Source organism: Apus apus, chromosome 1 (assembly GCF_020740795.1).
Source record: "Apus apus isolate bApuApu2 chromosome 1, bApuApu2.pri.cur, whole genome shotgun sequence".
Lineage (NCBI taxonomy): Eukaryota > Metazoa > Chordata > Aves > Apodiformes > Apodidae > Apus > Apus apus.
The window spans coordinates 24,344,022-24,365,068 of NC_067282.1; the positions used below are offsets into that span (position 1 = coordinate 24,344,022).

At 36.5% G+C, this 21,047-nt stretch overlaps 1 protein-coding gene across 2 annotated transcripts in view; it reads left to right on the forward strand.

The window, feature by feature from the left end:
* Positions 1-21,047, forward strand: part of NBEA (neurobeachin) — a 476,649-nt gene that overhangs the window by 100,862 nt on the left and 354,740 nt on the right. For both annotated transcript variants that reach the window (XM_051608523.1, XM_051608522.1), the window contains exons 7-10: positions 1,441-1,560; positions 4,576-4,722; positions 8,368-8,565; positions 8,980-9,113. In XM_051608523.1, coding sequence (XP_051464483.1) covers positions 1,441-1,560; positions 4,576-4,722; positions 8,368-8,565; positions 8,980-9,113 — 599 coding nt within the window. The remainder of the gene's footprint in view (positions 1-1,440; positions 1,561-4,575; positions 4,723-8,367; positions 8,566-8,979; positions 9,114-21,047) is intronic.

A 21,047-nucleotide genomic window follows, 5' to 3' on the forward strand; every position in this document is an offset into this window, starting at 1 on the left:
AAAGCATATCCCCCATGATGAGCAAGACTGGCAAACTGGAAAAAACAGACAAGAAGGATCAGGTACTCAACAGCATTTTGCCTCAGTCTTTACTAGCACCCTCTCTTCCCACACCTCATGAATGGATGGACTGCAAGATGAGGACTGGAGGGGCAAAGTCCCTCCCACTATATGAGAAGATCTGGTTCATTACCTTCTTAGGAACCTGAACATACATAAGTATATGGGACTTGACAAGAGACATCCCAGAGTCCTAAGGCAACTGGCAAATGTAGTTGCCAGGCCAGACTCCCTGATATTTGAAAACTCATGGGAGTCAGGTGAAGTCCCTGTTGACTGAAAAAGGGAAACATTGTGCCCATTTTTTTAAAGGCTAGAAAGGAGGACCCTGGGAACTACCAATCTGTCAGGTTCACCTATGTTCTTGGGAGGAGCATGGAACAGATGCTCCTAGAAGCTATGCTAAGGCACATGGAGTACAGGGAGGTGCTTTGAGACAGCCAGCGTGGGTTCACCAAGGGCAAGTTCTGCCCAACCAACATAGTGGCCTTTTAGGACTGCCTACATCAGTGGACAAAGAGAAGACCTATGGATGTCACCCTTTCTGGACTTTCCTCCATGTCCATTTTCCTCTGGTTTAAAAATATTTTGAAATAATATAGATACCCTCTGTAGGTGGCTATGCATTGATTTGCAGATCTTAAATATTAAAATCCATTCCTAGTCTTAGATTGGTTTAAAGGTTTGGGTTTTAAGGAAACTTAAGGTTTTCTTCTTGAACTTACTCATCACAGACATAATGTTTTCTGATGAATGGGTTATTTGAAAGATCACCACAACATTCTACTGTGATCCTCTCTCTGATTGTATAATCCATTATTAATGATATGACAATTATCCAGAATTTGGTGGTATAGCAAAGAGCAGAGGAACAAAATCATATGAAGCAAACCAGATGACCTCTTGAACTGGGCTGTAAAATTTGCTGCTGTGAAGTTTTCCCTTTAATTTGATAATTTCTGACAATTATGATAAAAAAGCAGAGATGTGTGATATGAATTTTTTAAGGTAATGTACTTAGAACTGGATTTCCCATCTGAACTCCATTGTGGTTTGTGATACAGTGTATAGTTTTTCAATTAAGCTACACTTTCAGGAATGGAAGTGTATTCAACTTGTTAATTGTATGTATGCATGCATGCATTTTTTGGCTTTAATCCCATGAGGGGATACAGGTAGGTAAATAATTGCATTTAGGCACGGTGCTGCTGACTGGACATGACTTTCCACTGCCACGACTTTCAATTTCAGGAGTTTGTAAGGATTCGTCTGTTTGTATAACTTTGCAAGACTGGTCACCTATTTTTAATGCTGTTCATTAACTTTATGTTTTATACCTCAAAAACTGCCACTCTATACCCATTTTCCATTTCTTTCCAGTGGTACATGATAAGCATTGTACACATCTATAATCGCTGGAGGAACAGTGAAATACGATGTTACGTGAATGGTCAGCTGGTATCCTATGGTGACATGGCCTGGCATGTTAACACAAATGATGTAAGAGTTTATTTTTTTTCTCATAACTTTAAATTTTAAGGTAAATTGAAAAAGAAAAGCAATACTGTATTTGTTTTCTCTAAGTCTTTACAAAGTTTCTGTCTTTTAAAAACTTTCTTCTTTAATCTTTATGAATTATTTAAGAAATCATAAAATTCTGTGTCTTGCATAGCTAAGTAGGTTTTTTAATTGCAGTAAAACTGAGTAGCCTGAACTATGATCAGAGTCATATTGAAAATATAGTATTTCTTCTATGGAGACTTTCCAATTTTAAACCAACAAGAAAGATAAAGGGACAAAAAGTAAAAGCTAGAACACAGAAGCATAGAGAAGTGTCAACAGATTTATGGTATTAAGCAAAGTCTATAATCTAAAATTTGTCTCCCAGTAACAAGCATATTTTGTCCCTTTTATTGTTTGACTTGACATCAGTAAATAGGTAGTTGACCAGTATTAAAAATTCTGTACAAAGTATTAAGGCATTAATATTTAATTAGCATTGTTAGCAAATACAAATTAACTGCTACAAAATTACATCCCTGAAACACTGAACAGTTTTCTTGGGTAGTAAACTTTTACAGAGATGTCCTTCTTTATTGGCCACGTAAGCCAAATAAAACATACTTAGGTACAGTTGCCTAGCTTTAGTCAGCTCAGAGCAAAGACACAGTGATTTTGCACCTGCTTGTGCCACATTTTTACCTGGAGAAGGTTGCATGTCTACCTGTAAATACCCCTGTATCTTTTAATTGGACTGAGTTCAAACTGACAGTAGATTCTTACAGAAAATGCATGAGTTCTCTTCAATTCTCTTTCAATTATTTTAATGAAGTCTAGATATATTTCAAATGTTTTTGAAGGCACTGTCTTTATGCCTTTGACTTTGGAAGGTTTGAGAGTCTACTCCTAATGATGCAGGAAACAGTCCCTCTTTCTGGCCCAAAATTTTGGAAGGGAGAAGCTGACAAAGTGATTCTCTGGTGCTTTGCCTTCAGCTAAAGTTGTGCTAGACTTTCAAAGGCACTTTATTAATCAGATTGCTATTATTTTGTTATTTCTTATTTATAATAGAATGCTGCATTGTTTCTGACTGCCTGTGTAAGATAAGGAAGCTCTTTTGTACCTAAGGAAATTAACTGCCTTTTGCTAAATTCTAGAGGCAAATTGTGTTTGAAAGGGAGAATTTAAATATTACATATTAATTAAAGTAGGATGGCACTGCTTGCCAAAATTTCTGATTATAATTCCTTGTTTTCCTGGAAGCATTTCTACCTTTTTTTTTTTTTTTTTTTTTTTTTTTTTTGGCTTGGTTATAGAAACATTTTTTGTGATAGGTGAGAATGTGATGATTGAAAAGCCAGCTGAGGTCTCAGAGGGTCTGGGCTGAGTTACTAGTTACTCTATTGTGTGGGGATTTGTAATCCTTAATGATAAATGTTTAGCAGGCAGAGCTGCTCCTTTTATTCATATTTTCCTCACAGTACTCCTTTATTTTCTCATGTAGCAGAATTGCAATCCTTTCTTAAGGTGGGATTAGTTTACCAAGCTTTAGATGTTTTGATATAATTCTTTAAAGTTTCTGCTAAGGTTTTACTTTGTCTGCTGGAGAACAGACTGAGATTTGAAAGACTCTAGTTATCATTAGCTCTGTTTTTAATAACAAAAAACTGTTATTACAGAAGTAGGTAATAGAATAGAAAGTAGGAGAAATTCAGGAAAGATATATAAATGCAACAGCGTGTAAAGGCATAAAAAGGAAAATAAGGAAGTGTGTACGTAGGCTTTTTGGAACTTCTATACATTACCTAGGAAGGGAAGCTCTTGTTTAATGTCATATAAAGACTGAGTTGTTAAAAGTATTCTCTTTAAAAGTCTTGATCAGTTATCCAGCTTGTATGGGAGCTATCTTCATACCCTTTGCTTAAGTATAACTTTAGTCTCCCAAAAGATGAGAAGACCATAATAGCTTTTGGGGAAAAGAAAAAAAAAACTAGGCAAGTCAGGCAATCATGATAATTTTTTACATCATATATTGTGCATAACTATTTTTGTAGATTATACTGATTGATTTAACAGCACAGGTTGCAAAAGTAGGTAGTGAAAACTGAGAAGGTGTCAGGAGTTGCAGTGTCGTCTGAGTGCATCTTACTCTTTTCAGTGTCTTATACAAGAACTTTGAAAGATAATTGAGATGTAGTGTTTAAAACAATAAATATAATGAAGACAAAACTTCTAAGTTGCTCACTGTGTCAATGCTACCACTGGACAAAATGCACTATGATTAATTATTTTTTAGATTAATACAATGTTTATTAGGTTTGCATTATAGTGTTTAAAAATAAGAGAATGAGTCTTCAAATCTGAAATAATAGGAAATGGACAGATGGAGAACTGCAGAAGGTCTTTGTGCACATGAGTTGTTGGAAGGAAGAATGGAAAATAGCAAATCCTGTGACTGAAGAAGACAGAAGAGGAGTTTAAGGTCAAACCCAATCATTAAAGGCTGTGGCCATAGTGGAAGACTGTGCACCAGTTGCAAACTAGAAAAAATTATTTTGTTTTGTTTTTCTGCTAAAGATGTTTAGCTATATTAACACAAGAATAAAAGGAGTGTGTATTTCTCTGTGTGCTCTTGTGTGTTAGCAGTGGGAGTTCTGATTATAATTACAAGGAACTTCAAGGCTTTCATATTTCCTAGAAGGCAATAAGGAATGTTATTTGGTACTTGAATGTACTGTTCTAATTTTCTCTGTTGTGTGTCAAACAATTAATAATAAGCAGATCCGAGCAGCCAGTCATAACAGCATTGTATTTTTGACCCATAAAACAATTAATGTTACAATATTCAAAATGAAGTTGTTCACTACAGGGAACCAGGTATTGAATAAATGATTGATTTATTTTCTTAATTAAAGTGTCCCTTTATTATTTGGCTTCAGAAGCTGTACATGAATATTATTTCATTGTATAGTTTGTATAAGTAAACTCCATTACCATTTCCTCTTTCTGATACAGAGCTATGATAAATGTTTTCTTGGCTCTTCGGAGACTGCTGATGCTAACAGAGTGTTCTGTGGCCAGCTTGGAGCAGTATATGTATTCACTGAAGCACTCAACCCAGCACAGATTTTTGCTATACATCAATTAGGACCTGGTTATAAGGTAAGAGTGAATATTAAAAACTTCAAACTGGAAAAATAATTTATAGATATAATTGGAAGATATATGTGAATGTAGATACTCCTCTTAGGAACATGTAGGGTTGTTTGATTTGTTTTCAGCAAAAGAAGAATGTTTCAAGTTTCCTAACGAATGTTCTTTTTTACCAGCTTTTTGAATGATGCAGGTCACTTCCTTACAGTGTAGCTAGAACATGTTTGTATGTGAAATTTATGACTTTGGATCATAATGAGATTGGACCATTTTTGTATTTGGTGTACTGAAGAACTTTCTTCCCTACTCTTCATGTTTAAGCATGAGTTAAGGCAGATTAACATTGAAGACGTAATAAACCAAATATGTTCCAATGCACAGTTTCAAAAAATTCTGCTGAAATAAAAGTTGAGCTTTATATTCATGCTTTGTCAGTGACATTTAGGGAACAGTTTCAACAAGTTCATGGTGTATGCATAAACTTGTATCTCCAGAATCATGTTTGTCTTGCAATGTCTGTGAATACTATTATTTCATCAAGAAAAGCAGCACCAATGCTTAGCAGTAGTCTGCAGAAACTGCCCAGTGGAGCAGGCTTGAATATTAATCCAAACCAAATGAAACACCATTGAATTTCTACCATCAATTATTCCCAAATGTTCTTTTTCTGGTTAATGAAATTTGCAGTATTACCTGAAGTAGTCTTTAGATTTTGGTACATATCATATGCTCTGAAAATAAAACCTGTAAAAAATATCAAGGAAAAAAAATCAACATTTAGATTCTAAAAACTATTGCTCTAAATCATTTGATGACAGCTAACACCTGAATGACAGTGACAGCTGAAAATATCTATTATGGTATGTGTATAGTATGAATGGTCAAGTATATATTAAACTTACTCGGAGAAGAGGAAGTGTATCACCTGTGTAAAAAATGAGTAATCTATTCCAAACTTTTTTATTTGAACAAATGTTTCTGCAAATGTTTTTTGGTCATACAAGAAACTGTATACTTCATAATAAATGTAGTAAATCATTATGAATTTATTAAGTTCCTAGATTTGCAACAGTATAATGAAGTGATATAAAATAGGAATAATACTTCAGTTTGTTTCAAGAAGTGAAAACTGTCAAGTAATTTTTTGTGAGTGTTGAGGAGTTCGAAAGCCATACACGCTTTCATGCTAAATACTGCACTAAGCTTATTACACTGTGGTAAAGTTACCTTGCTTAATTCATAGGTTTCTCTTAAACTACAGTTCTTCACACTTGTAGCTTCTTACTGATTTTTTTAAAATGTCAGTCAGGTGAAGTTTAATACTTTAATTTTTTTAATTTTTTTTTGTATATCGTATTTTTAGATTTATGTAATGTCCCAGGATAGTTAACGCCTCCTACCTCTCTAAAATAGCTTCCTTCCTTGTTTAAGAATCTGAAGGTTTATTTAACTAATAGCAGTTAATAAGAGCAGATTCCTATAACAGGATTCTAGAAATAACAAAATTTCTTTCTTTAACTTCCTTATTTCCAAAAAATAAGACAAAACAGAGTCATTTTTTTTCACCTTCTTCCAATTCAAGATCTACCCATAACAGAAAAAAAAGAACCACATTCTATAATTTAGAGATTTCAGAGCACTGACTGTGTCTTTCACTCAAAGCTTACATCTTCATGTCTCAGTTTATTTCTGTAAATTCTTTCAGATTCTGTGTGGGTGCAAAGATCTATCAGTTCAGAACATTTGAGTGTGGTATTTCATAGTCCAGAGTAGCCTCAATTCACATGTAGCTTGAATTGCTGGACATTAGAAATCATGTTTTGGCTTTCACTTCGCTTACTGCTACGAGCTGGTCTTTCAGGAGTTTTTCTTCAATAGCTCACTACATATCCTGTTAATTCTCTTTGCTGATACTGTTAGCCAACAGGGAGAATCAATTATTCAGCTTTTCCAAAGCTGCAACTATTTAGATGCATTGTGAACTCTGATCATGCCAAAGCTTTTGTCCCAAAGAAGGGTGATCTAAAATACTCGAGAACTTTAGTAGAATGTCTCCATACAGATGCAAAATACTCTTGAAAATTCAAATTTGCTTAACCCAATTATATAGTACAAGATAATATTTTATTTATGGTCTCTGAACCTACTATACCAAATATGGTGGATTGTAAATTAAAAAGCAGCTCTCTTGCTGCTAAAGGAAAGGCAAAGCTGCTGGTTTTTAAGTAGCGGTCCTGATCACGCATCACTTTTACTGGTGAAGACACTGCTGGAGTAACATTAATCTCTCTCTGTTCCTTCTCCTATTCCTCCATGCCCTTTATGCCATCTTTATGGATGCTGTATGTATTTTTACCAAAAAATACAAAAATACCAGCTGCAGTCAGGTGTCCAGTCTGTTCAGTCTATGTCAGTCTTACAACCCACATACAAATGGATGCTTGTCACACAACCTTATATTGTGATGTGACAGTCACTTGAGCAGATGTGCTTTCCCATTATTTGGCTGTAAGCAAGAGAATTATCTCAGGGTTTCCAGCAGCCTTGAGAGCTCTGCAAAAGCTGGGGGGGGGTTTCATTGGTTTACATGATTGGTAAGAACCTGTAGTTTATTTGGGAAGAGCAGCTGATAGCCTGGAAGGTTCTTATTTTAATTCTTCTTGCCTGAATAACCAAAACCCTGGTGACAGTACTTTAAATAATTTCATTATTTAGGATTTCTTACTTTGTGGGGAGAGGGAGGGAAAGACTTGGTAGGACCAAATGGGTAAAGAAAATTGTGATGCCTATATATGGTGAAAACAAGCAAAATTATTCATAATTAACCACAGCAATGAATTATTTTAAATTGAGTAAAGATTTTAGAAATATAACATTCTGAATATATTGCTGGTGGTAACTTCTAACAAATTTGTTTTACAACACTATGTATTACTATTAGTTTTCTTTTTGCCACTGTCAAATGATTGTTATATGCAAAAGTATTTATGTGCCAAGTCAATCTGACAATGCTTTGCAGAAAGACAGAAATCTGTCTTCTTGTGCTTGATTGGTTTGTCAGCATTTCCAGAACACCTAGCTTAAGATCAGACATGAATCATGTTACATTTAAGTGTAGTAGAAATTTTAAGTCTTCCTTTGTAAAAGCTTTAACATTGAGAATAATCAATTTGAAATACAGCATTTTAAATTTGATTTGATTTTTTTTGGTGTAAGTAGCTTGTTTATATATATTCCTGACTGTAAATGAAACATGGGTTTTAATACTGTTTAAAAATAAATATTCATTTCATAAAAATGGCATAGGATTTTATATTCTAATTTAAGTGAGTTTATATAAAATAAAATACAAAGCATGTAATTTGTTCTATAGTTTTAATGTGTTGTATGCTAAATTTCTTATTTTGACATATTTATAGCCATTTAATGTGACACGTTTCTTCCATATAGTTAATTCTGAAACCTATGAACACTGATACTGAAAGAAGGGAGAAATAATACTATGTAGAATATAAAATATTACATTGACATGTTGGTGTGAAGTAAATAAGAAAATCGTGGCATTATTCAGTAGGATTAAACCAGTGGAAAATTAAAACAAAGTTTAGCACTTTCTATATTCCTTCTCAAGTCCAATGTATTTTTTTTTTTCAGAGCACATTCAAATTCAAATCTGAGAGTGACATTCATCTGGCTGAGCACCATAAACAAGTGCTGTATGATGGGAAACTTGCAAGTAGCATTGCTTTTACTTATAATGCGAAGGCTACTGATGCTCAGTTATGCCTCGAATCCTCACCAAAGGAAAATCCTTCAATTTTTGTACACTCCCCCCATGCTCTTATGCTTCAGGTTTGTGCTACTAAAGTGATGTTCTGTGATTACAGTTAACACCTTTTGTATAATGACAGTATTTGTGTGCTAGCAACCAAAGAGATTGTTGTTTATTTCAGCCCCTAGTGTACCTATCACTTGAACTGTTCCTTCTTTGCTCACTTTCTAGAGCAGAAAATTGTTATTTCTTCACTAAGAAATACATACTTCATGCCATAAGGCACAGTTTGCCACAATACTGAAGTTTTTGTTTAATGTTTGCCTTTAAGTATAGCACTTATAATTGAAACATAAGTAATGAAAAATAAGTTAAAATAAGTCTGATTTAGTTTGCACTTGATTGACTGTTAAAATGTTTCCAAGTTATGTTTGTAACTGTCGTTTAAAATTGAGATTAACTTTTCCTTTTATTTATGTATTTTATTACTTCAGGATGTGAAAGCTATTGTTACCCACTCCATTCACAGCGCTATTCATTCCATTGGAGGGATTCAAGTTCTTTTTCCTCTCTTTGCCCAGCTAGACAATCGACAGCTGCATGACAGTCAAGTGGAAACAACAGTTTGGTAAGCTTCTTTCAAGCAAAACCCAAGTGAAATTAAGCTAAAAATATTTCAGGTTTTGTTGTGGGAATGTTTGACATTATGAATGTTAACATTTGGCCCTTGTTTCTTTGAAAATAGTATTATTTTTTAAAAAGTAGTTCACTGTAGAGATGTGTAAGTTTATGTCATTCCAGATGGAACTGGCATAAAATTGATTGGATTAAATAATGAATTCAAGTCACTGTAGAGTCTTTAAAGGCAGTTTTGTGACAGTTTTTGCAAATTCGTAAATAAACCAATGTGCTTTAAAGTGCAATGTTGTTTACTTTCTCAAGGTCTGTGTCATTTGACTTCCTATTTAATAACATTCACAATTAAAGAAAGATATCTCCTTCCATATTAATACATGGTCAGAAAGTCATAGAGTTATGACCAGTTATATTGTGGCCATATTGCAATTGCAGCAGTGACTGGGGACACACCAAGAGAGTTTTAAACAGAGACTCATGAGGTCTCTGCTCTAATATCACGGAATTAACCCCTAAGTTGAGAAGCCTCAACAGAAGTTAGATGAATGCTTCCATGTATAGCCTGCAAAAGATTGTTTCGGAGTCTGTCAGTACCTACACTGACTTGTTCAAAGCTAATTCAGTTGTAGTTATTTTTGCAAAGATCTCTTGCCACCAGCTTCTCAGAGCAGGTTCCTACTCTAGTGGCAATACCAGATGTCTGAATTTGTCATAACAAAGTGTGTGGCCTAAGCCTCTGGAGGTAGCAAAACTGAAAAGGAAATGCTGAAGAACTGGTATGGTGTTTCCCTGAATGAAAAAAAAAAAACCTGCTTGAAAACAATGTTTGGGGAGCATCATAAGCTGAATTGTATTTGATTAAATTTATAAAATAGGTTCTTAATTCAGAGTACATGGCTTGTTTTCCTGCTTAGAAAACTCTGCTATTAATTATTCTGGATATTTCCTATGGCATTAAATAGTGAAGTTAAATTAGTTAACTGGAAAAAAATTAAATAATACTAAAATTGCTGACAATTTTGAAAAATTAAAAAGAAAGTGAAACATTGGTGTAATTTCTCATGAAAGATCACTTCTTTCACTCTAATTTAAGAAATGAATCATTTTGTGGAAGTTTTGTCAGTCATCTGTTTTCTCTTTTGGTAGCTCAAGTATATGTACCTAAGATGGCTGTTGGTTTAAATTTGTTTTAGTAGAGTGAAAAGTTAATGTACTTCATTAAAATAATTTAGTATATTTTAGAAGTAATACCACACAACTAAGCACAAGAAATACCACAGCCTAAAATACCTCCAGTACCTGAAGGGGGCCTACAGGAAAGTTGTGGAGGGACTTTTTACAGGGACTTGCAGTGAGAGGGAAGAGGTAATGGTTTTAAACTGAAAAAAAGAGAGATTTAGGTTAGAGATCAGGCATAAATTCTTCAGGGTAAGGGTGGTGAGACACTGGAACAGGCTGCCCAGAGATGTTGTAAAGGCTCCATCCCTGGAGGAGTTCAAGGGCAGGTTGGATGGGGCCCTGAGCAGCCTGTTCTAGCAGCAGCTGTCCCTGCCCATGAAGGGGAGTTGGAACTCGATGATCTTTAAGGTCCCTTCCAACTCCAAAAATTCTGTGATTCTGTGAACAAATTCTTCTTCAAATCAGTATAGTCATACAAATTATTTAATTCAATATTAAAGACAGGAAAGTTGGTTGTTGTCTTGGCTCATGTGGGATATTTACTTTTTTTGTGGTCTGTTTTCCACTATGTACTTTGCAATGAGGTGTTGTGAAGTGGAATAGAAAAAAACAACACTCAGTTAAAGAATTTTGAAAAAAACAATTCCCTTTATGTTTTTATTTACTGGCACAGCAGCAAGCAAAAATGCTTTATTCCAATTTAAGGAAGATTATGTGTATATGTGCCCATACATATGAATGAAATACATGTTAAAGTAATTAAAAAGCTAAGTCTGTAATAAATGATAAAGCAGTGACTAGGTCTGATTAAAAATTGAGAGCTAATATAATGTAAGTTTTGTAAGTCAAGATAAAGACTAATTCTTCCCAACTGTGTGGTCTTTCCAGTGGGTAAGAACATTCATAAAGTTCAATTTAAAATTAACAGAACATTTCTAGAGTTAGTGGAACTGTAAGTAGGAGAAGAATAATTTAAAAAAAAGGTTCTTGAGTTCTTGAATAAATCAATGCATTGCTTACATAATTAGATCATATTCTAAAAAGAGATCTGTAATTCATCATGCTGTATGAGTGTACATAACAGAAGAAGATGTGATCCTAACTCAGGAATATATTCAAAATACTTTTAAGCAAATGGCTGCTCTATGAGGTGTAACTTAAATGTTGAATTAGCATGGTTTGGGTCTATGTTTAAGATTCATTGTGCAGCAGACTAAGGGAAGAAGTGTGCCTACTCAGTCCTCTCCTTCTTTCCCCTTTTTTTCTAGACTATTCTCTCTTTATTTGTTCCTCTCCAAAATGCAGTTGTTAAACTGTATCTGATGCTTGTTTATACCTTTCTTACCTATGAAAATGTATCTGCAACAGCAACGAAGGGCTGCACAGCTCCTGCATGAAAAGTAGCTGACACTCAATCATTACAATCTATGTATTTTTATAAGCTGATAATCTTTATGCTGCTTTGCAAAAAACAAACAAACAAACAAACTAACAAAAAAACATCCTTGAAAACAATGACAGTAGACTGCTATGTTTGTAAAGGCTTTCTATGACTGTAGAAATTATTTATTTATGGTGAGCAACTGGAGGGACTCAGAAGTTGTCTCTTGAAGAGCTGGGCTGTCTTTTATCTTAATGTGTTCCTGGGAGGTGGGTAGTTTGATACTCCAATGTTAGTTTCTGAAGTTTCCAGACTGCTTCTCTGAATCCTCACATCCTTCTCTCCTGCACATATTAAAATATATTTATAAGTTCTCATTTATTTATTTATTAATTTATTAATATTAGAAGGAGTTTGTTAAAAGGACTTTTTAGCTGTCTTGATCCACTTCCAGTTTTAATATTTTCTAAATTCAAGGATTCATTGTAAATAAAATTTTAAATTATAAAGTAGGTGAACATGAGTATAGCAACTTTGTGATTTAATGGTATTCTTTGCACATGTTCTTTATTCCTGTAATTTGTATATATGTGCCTTATCTACAGCTTCCATGAGACCAAGTATTGAAATAACCTAAAATTCTGCTTTTAAAACACTAAATAGAATCTTACGCTCTCATACATATTAGATTAAATGGTGCACCAGCTCTTCAGGACAGTGGTCACCCAGCTTTAATGCCAAGACCGCTACTTTTAATCCTGCTTTTCAGTACTCTGGTTGGATTAGAAAATGTAGCAGTTTAGGTCAATAAGGTGTTTTATGTAAGAAAAGTAATTATAGAATGTTTTTTACTGTTATGGTACTATATGGGCAATATGATAGGAAGGACTTGCTTTATTCACTTGTGGTCTCTCATGTGTGGTTGTTAATTCATTTGGGTCTGATGAACACTGGCACACTGACTGATTCTGGCAGGGTATTGGATGCACAATCTTTGGCACAAAACCAGTTCCATCACAGAATAAATGTCAGGTGTTAATTCAGATTAGAATATTGCTATGGACTGTACCACACTGAGAAAATATTTGGAAATAGAAGGAGCTATACTTCTTTCTTTAAATAAATTAAGTCATTTCAAGAGTTCTTTTATATACTTATTCTAGCAGTTAGTAACTGGATTTGCTAGATTGTGTGCAGTATAGAATAAAAATTTAAAATACTTTTACTGCTTATCATACTAAATTAATACAGTGGCTAGGCCCACCTTAACTTTCTTAAAGATTATATATACACATAGGGCTCTTTTCAGTCAGTTTTGTTGCTGACATTTAATATAGACAGCCCTGTTACAGCCCCTGTTGCCCACCTATTGTAAGTCAGTGAAATGGAAACATTGGTGAGGGGTAGCAATAATATTTCAGCTGAAGTTCTTAATTTTTTCCTGTAAATGTTTTCTGTGTTTCACTTTGGTAAGTTAGTATTTTGTTCTCATTTTTTTTAGCATTTTTTTATATTAAGATTATGACTTTTTGGGTTCCTGTCTATACACAGTAATGTTGTTGGATCTGCTTTTTGTTAATATGAAATATCTGGGAGTTTCCAATAGTTCTTCATAATGTCATTACTTTATCTTTAAAATCATGGTAGCAAATAACAGGAATACCAAGTAGCATCCTACTTACCTAACCCATCCTCTCTTACTGTCTTTCAAGATTTTTCTCCTTTTCCACAACTGGCCCAGGTATTTAAACTTGAGTGTGAGTACAAAAGTCATCCTTTCTAAGGATTCGCCTTTGTGTCTCTGATGGAGAGTCAAGGTCCCAGTCCATCACTGCTTTGAGTCTACAATTTAGCGTTTGCAGAGTTGAGTGCTGTCCTCATGCATTTTGATGGGAAGAAGACTAAATTTTGCACCTGGAATTTTACATCTCTGGTATAACACAATTGTGCTAATATGAAATCAATTGTACTGGAATCTTCCCAAACTGTGACAGCAGGAATGTGACTTTGCAAATCAGACTGCCTGGAGCGTGGTTTATAATGAAAATACAGTCACTATATGAGGTGGTGGAATCCTTTGCAAGCTCCCAGTCTATGGTACATCCATATACTCCAGGAACTATTAAGTGTGGCTAATTTATGACTGAAGTCTGTGTCTCAAAATACTATGCCTATAAGCAGAGTGTGTAGTGGCTTGCCTTTCTAGTTCTCCCATGCTTCACCTATTCACTGGACTTGTGTTTAGTGGCATCAGTTTGGATGAAACATGTTTAGTAGTTTCCTCTTACTGTCCTCATCATATGTTATGAGAAAAAGAAGCAAAAAAGAGAAGAGGAAGTAGTTTCTTCTTTCTGTCCAACAAACTTACAAAGAACTGGAAGCTAAGGGAGCACTTTAGAGAGCTGCCATAGCCATAGCTCGTGGGAACTTCCTCTCCATTCCCACCATCTGTCTGCATCTGTTCTGCTCTGACTTTATCTTAACCTCCAGCCAGGTCAGGGGAACCCTTCTTGGCTTTCAGGCTTTTCACAGGCTTTCACGGTCATGACTGCATAAACGTGAATGAATGAGTAGTTAGTAATGTAGTGAAAGAGCAATTGACTGCCTTAAGACATGCACAAGTGTTTGATTTCATGCTTTAGCAGTGAATATACCTGGATGAAAATCCCTTTTGGTATTCCTAACCTGTATTATAAGTGCAGTCAAAACAGTTCCTGAAATCCATGCTTACCCCTTGTGCTTCAGTTTTCTTTCTGAAGGACCGGAGATCATCTTGCATCTTCTGTGCATCAAAATATATTGCTAATATATTGGTAGTGCTTCTCTCTGAGGATTTCTAACTCCATGCTATGAAACATTGTCCTGGTGTGAGCCAGGATTAAGCCAATTTTTCTTTTCACTGATTTTTTTTTTCCTTCAGTAAGCTTTCTTTTAACTAGCAACTGTGTGTTCTGCTAGGCTGATAAGACAGTGGAATGTTTTTCTAACTACTGAGGCTTCAAGGTTACACCTTCACTCCGCCGGCTCAGACACTATGGGGAGATCTCTGACCCCCCCCGTGGGAGGCTGAGTTAGACAGACAGCAAAATTGGCCAAAGATATTCCATTCCATATATCTACGTAAGCTCAGAGGAAGGACAGAGATCTTAGAAGACAGCTTCCTCCTTCTTCTCGCCGCTCTCTTCCATCCATGGCCGGCGTCCAGGGAGGACTCTGCTCATCCATCACCGCCGACCCTTAGGCTCGAGCTCTCCTGACCCTCATAACTCTCCGCTTTCTCCAGCAGCGGCTCCGGGATTTCTCGGGACTCTTCCCAGTTCAGGGGAGTGCTGTGGGAGTTGCTGGGGGTGGGGGGAGGCGAGAGGCTTTTGCCCATATCTGAATATATCTGTATATAATTGTATATATTTTCTTGTGTGATCCATTAGTGTTTTAATTAAAGCTGTGTAGTTTAGTTTTCAATCCAGCCAAGTCTCTCTCCTTTTCTCTCTCTCCTTCCCTGACTGGGTGGGGGGGGGAGGGGATCGAGAGCATTGTTGTCGGACCTGAGTCAAACGGTGACAACAATTTAATTGGCGCCCAACGTGGGGCTTGATTTTAAGCCCAGATTACACATTTTCATCAATTGGGAGTGTCCAAAATTCCATCTCTGAAGGGAGGAATCCCTCAGAGAGCAATGAGCAATAATTCTGCTGAGTGTGCTGACGGATTGAAAACTGAACAGACACTTGCTGCAATGAATCTATTGGATCTTTTTCCAAACCTGCAATTGTACATGTGGTATGTAGCCGAGGGCATTCTGCACTTTGTAGCTGCTCTTGTGATTCTTTTGTGGTTTATTGACAGAACTGTAGCCATAATCAACCGTATCATTACCAGCCTAGTGATCCTAGGGATGATGATACTGTTCTCTATGGGGTCACTGTATGTGTACGGTTACACTGCTAGTCCTACTGGTACAACTCCTAAAGTGAATAGAACGGTCCATGTTGGTAACAGCAATAGCTGGTTCAATTTTACCTCTCCATATTCTCTCAAGCTGAATCTCCCAGCTCTTGATGTGAATAGCATGGTTGCAGTGGGGATGTTTTTGCTGAATGTTTATAATATATTGTGGATGCGTAGGGCCAGATGCTGTTCTGCTCACTGCCACTCCCCCACAGGCAATGTTGCTGCCACTGCTGCTGCCAACACCACTGCTGCCAATACCACCACTCCTGCTGCTACAAAAACAACTGCTTCTACAAAGAAAAAGCCTGATCCATCGCGAACCAAGCTAGTTAACCCTGTGACTAGGAGCAAGGCAAAGACAAAAGCAGCAGAAAGTGAGGGTGAGGAAGAAGAGGATCCTAATACAGTTGATGGAGCAGGTACCTCTCAGACAGATAAAAAACCAGACCACTCTCAGACAGATAAAAAACCAAGCCACTCTCAGACAGATAAAAAACCAAGCCACTCTCAAGCAAATAATAGAACAGCAGGTCCTCCTCAATCAGATGACGACGATGACCTCGCCCACCCTTTCTCTATGAAAGAACTGCGCCTCATGAGAAAGGACTTCACCCGCATTGATGGTGAGGGAATCCTTCCTTGGCTGCTCCGATGCTTTGATAGTGGTGCTGAGACCTACAATGTGGATGAGAGAGAAGCCAAGCAGTTGGGATCCCTAGCCAGAGATGCTGGTATTGATAGAGCACTTAGTAGTAAGACAGGAACTACTACCCTGTGGGACCGCCTTCTTTCAGCTGTGAGAGAGAGATATCCCCACAAGGGTGACATCGGATGGCGCCGAAGCAGAACACCCACTCTCGAGAAAGCCATCACCTACTTGAGAGAGATTGCTGTGCGAGAAGTGATCTATAATAACGATGGAATCACAGATCCTGATGATGTTGAGTGTGACACACAAATGTTCCGGAAGTTTGTTCAGGCTGTACCAGCAGCGCATGCCCATATATTCTCCTTCATGGGATGTTTTGAAGGTTACGAAAGACCAACTGTACGTGAAGTAACTGTCAAAGCACGACAGTATGGAGACATCCTCTCTGATTCCCTTTACTTCCAAACCTCAGCCGTTAAGAAAATGGTTGACAGGAAGTATAAGATGCCAAAGGGAAGTAAACTCCAGACTCTTCCTAGAGACGACTGGTCACGTGTTGCAGCTATTAAGAAGAGACATCCTGCTACGAGACAGCAGCAAGGAAGACAGGACTCACTGCGACGCCACCTGTGGTCTCTCTTGAAAAATCATTTTAGAGAGGACATGAGAGTCTGGGACAAGAAACCCACTGATATGCTCCAGTTACGTGTGCAAGAGCTTCTAAACAGAACAAAGCCAGGAGATGGTTCTTCCAAGAAGAAGGTTGCACCAGTCAACAACCAGGATGGTTCATCGAGCTCTAGTGCTCAACCCTAGGGATGCCCTGCCTCCAGCCAGGAGGAGGAGAGGGACAACCGAGTTTATTGGACTGTGTGGATTCGGTGGCCTGGCACATCAGAACCACAAAGATATAAAGCTTTGGTGGATACTGGTGCACAGTGCACTCTAATGCCATCGAATCATAAAGGGACAAACCCTGTCACTATCTCTGGAGTGACAGGAGGTTCTCAACAACTGACTGTTGTGGAGGCCAGTGTGAGCCTCACTGGTAAGGAGTGGCAAACGCACCCTATAGTGACTGGCCCAGGTGCTCCGTGCATCCTTGGCATAGACTATCTCAGGAAAGGATACTTCCGTGACCCGAAAGGGTACCGGTGGGCCTTTGGTATAGCAGCCGTAGAGACTGAGGACACTGAACAGCTGCGTACTTTGTCTGGCCTTTCAGATGACCCTTCTGTAGTAGGGTTGCTGGAGGTTGAAGACCAACAGGTGCCAATTGCCACTTCAACAGTGCATAGACGACAGTATCGCACCAACAGAGACTCTGTGATCCCCATTCATAAGCTGATCCGGCAATTGGAAAGCCAAGGTGTGATTAGCAGGACTCATTCACCCTTCAACAGTCCTATCTGGCCAGTGCGAAAACCTGATGGCGAGTGGAGGCTGACAGTGGACTATCGTGGCCTGAATGAGGTGACACCACCACTTAGTGCTGCTGTACCGGACATGCTAGAGCTTCAGTATGAGTTGGAGTCAAAAGCAGCTAGGTGGTATGCCACTATTGACATTGCTCATGCATTCTTCTCTATTCCCATAGCACCAGAGTGCAGGCCACAGTTTGCTTTCACCTGGAGGGGAGTCCAGTACACCTGGAATCGACTGCCCCAGGGGTGGAAACACAGCTCAACCATTTGCCATGGACTGATCTGACCTGAGTCAAACATGTAGTAAATATTTTGAAGAAGTAGCAATTTATTTAATGAATCATCCACTCATTTAAAACTGTACACTAACAATGAGATGTAATGGGCAGCCAGCAAATGAAGTTTAGGAGTAGTAATAATACTGATCATAATAGTAGTAATAATTTATCTCAATAGAGCCAGTATTGCATTTTGAATTGAAGGGGCAAGTACCTTAGGATTTTTTTTGTTTGTTTAAAAACATGTTGTTGTATGAGTTTCCTTAATACCACTTTATCTGTTTACACTAAGATTAGTTTTCAAAAATTATCTTATTAACAGTTTTGTGTTATTTTGTAGAGAATGGAAATACACATGGAATTATGAACACATGCATCATTCTCTTTTACATCATGTCTTTAAGTGAAATGATCTATTATTAATCAATGTACTTAGATCTTTATAGCTACATGCCTACTGTAATTAAAAGTGCCTTTTGTAAAGCACAATCTAAATAACTTTGTAATACACAATTGAAGAAACTTACGGTAATTAAGGTAAATTTTTCAGATAAAATTATATTGGGAAAGAATAGACTAGAGAAATTGATATATGTAGTGATTTTTAAAAAGTCAACAAAAAATACAAAAAAAAACCAAAGAAAAATTTTGCTTTTATCCTAGGTTTGATTTCTGACATTTTCTTTATGCCTCCAAAACCTTTGTCATTTGAGTTATTTGAATATATGACTGATGTTCCTAACAGGATGCTTCATTGGGAAGTAATAGAAACTAATTTCTTAAGAATAGTTCAAATTTTCCTGTATTTTACCTCCACGAAACAGCAGTAACTGTTTGCTTAATGAGAACTACCAGTCAATTTAGAATTTGACAAAGGTGGCTCTTTCTTGTTCAATGATTGTCATAGCATAAATACTTTGTAACCCTGGGATTTCCACTATGAGCTTCTTTTATGCATAATCTGAAAAGGTTCTTTAAAATTCCCATAGATCGAAATGGGCACTGAAAAAGAAATATTTTTGAGTTTGTGTTTGTAATGAAGAAGCAAGTGTAATGTTTTAGAATTCTACAGAAACTATTGTTTTTGTGAATATCTGTAGTATATTTTTTATTTAAGTAATATTGTCTCACTCTTGTCTGAGGATTGTGATGTCGAAGCATTGTAATGTTGAAAAATAATTATGAACTATTGAAAAGTTATTTTATATATACATATTTGGATGAATGAAATAAGCTAGGTGGTATCTGTAGCTTCACAATGCAAGTCATAAGAATAAGTGCCTCAATTGTAAAGGTAGGCACTTCACAGATATAATAAATACGTATAGACATGAGAGCATCCTTAAGAACATCTTCCAGTCAGACGGTGTATGCTGAGAACACTGTATTTAATCTTCAGTTTTTAACTTAAGAGTATTCAGAAACTTACTTTCTCTACAATATGCTAATTATAGAGTAAGCAGTATCATAACCATTGGAAAACCAGTATCTTTCTTCATGTTTTGATCTGCAACCTTTTTTTTTTTCCTCCTTCTTAGGAATGGAAAAGTGCTGGAAAAAAATTTGTCCTGCAATAAATTATATTTGCAGAAGACATAATAATTCTGTCTAATTTAGTGTTAGTTGAAATATGTATTTCATTGTGTATCTGTACTTAGCTGCACTACAGACAAACAGATCTGTTCATGGCATAGAGGAGATGTAGGAGTGGGCTGAAGTATCCTTTATATTTGCCTTTGTATCTAGGGGAGTTGAAAATAGGCAACAGTGGAGAGAAATTTTGTATGGCAGTGCACAGAATTTTGCAAGTGTAATGTGAGCCCTGCAGCAATCCGATGCATTTTAGTTACTGGTAAGTTTGTTAAATTCTGTTTGAAAAATTATTAATCTTAGAAGACAGTCTTCTTATCAATATTATTTTCCCTGTATCAACAGCAACCTTTTTAAGAGCATAATTTTGGCAACCTGGTTCTGCTGATCAATTATATTTATATTTAAAATCTTTAGGTATAATTTAGTTTCAGCTGCTAAAATGACTACATAAATTGACTATCCTTAGAAATGTGTTAAAAGTTCTGGATACAATCTTCTAAATTAGGCAGTCAATTCTCCAGAAGAATAAATTCTTAGAATGCCATATTGATGAGAAAAGTTCAATTGTATCAGTATGGATTTATATATATATTTACACACACACACACACTCTGAGGATAAGGAACTTTTGAAGAGGTTTGGAAAGCTGATCTGAGAATTGTTAACTGTTGGGTCTTTTCAGGCAGATTAAATGCTCGCCAGCATAAAGCAATATAACTGTCAAACGTAAGGTAACATCACTATAACAAGTATTCCATGCAACAGCTGTTATTTAGTGTGGTTTCACTTCTTCATTCCTCCTCCAAAAAAGAAGTTTCACCTGAAACAAATGGAAGCAAGATTTCTGGGAAAAAATCAGACTAAGCAATAGTCTGTTTTCTGCCTGTCTGCAATCATCATCTTCAGGTAGTAATAGTTTCAGTACTGAATGTGCAGTGAAAATTTAAAAACACTTCCATTTTGATTTTACAGTTAATTTTTCAGTTAAATTATTACAGATCTTTTAATTAGTTGATTTCCTGCGTGGTGATGTGGGCAGACTACTAGTTACACTTAGTTATGGTGCTAACATTCATAAATAATGTGGTCCTATACAATATTCAGCTCAAATTTCATTCTGCCTCTGTGTGACTGCCAGGTGGTTCTCCTTAACATCTGCTTTTTCTAGTACTTGGAATTTTTTATGTGCTCGAAGGTGTAAAGTGTAATGATGTATTCACATGTGCTATCCCAAGATTTGAATTAGCATATACTCCAGTCAACTCTACTTTATAATGGCAATCTTGGATAGTGCAGACGAATTAGAAGATGGAGTTACTGCTTGCAGACCTGAGCTGACTCTGCAAAGCTGGCTTTTGAGGTCTTTATGTGTCTGGTTTGATAGATGTTAAAAGCCATTTTGGACTTAGAGAAAGGTATATCTCATTCACAAAAGTGTAGGCTGAATTAATAAGTTTTCCTGGAACTAGAA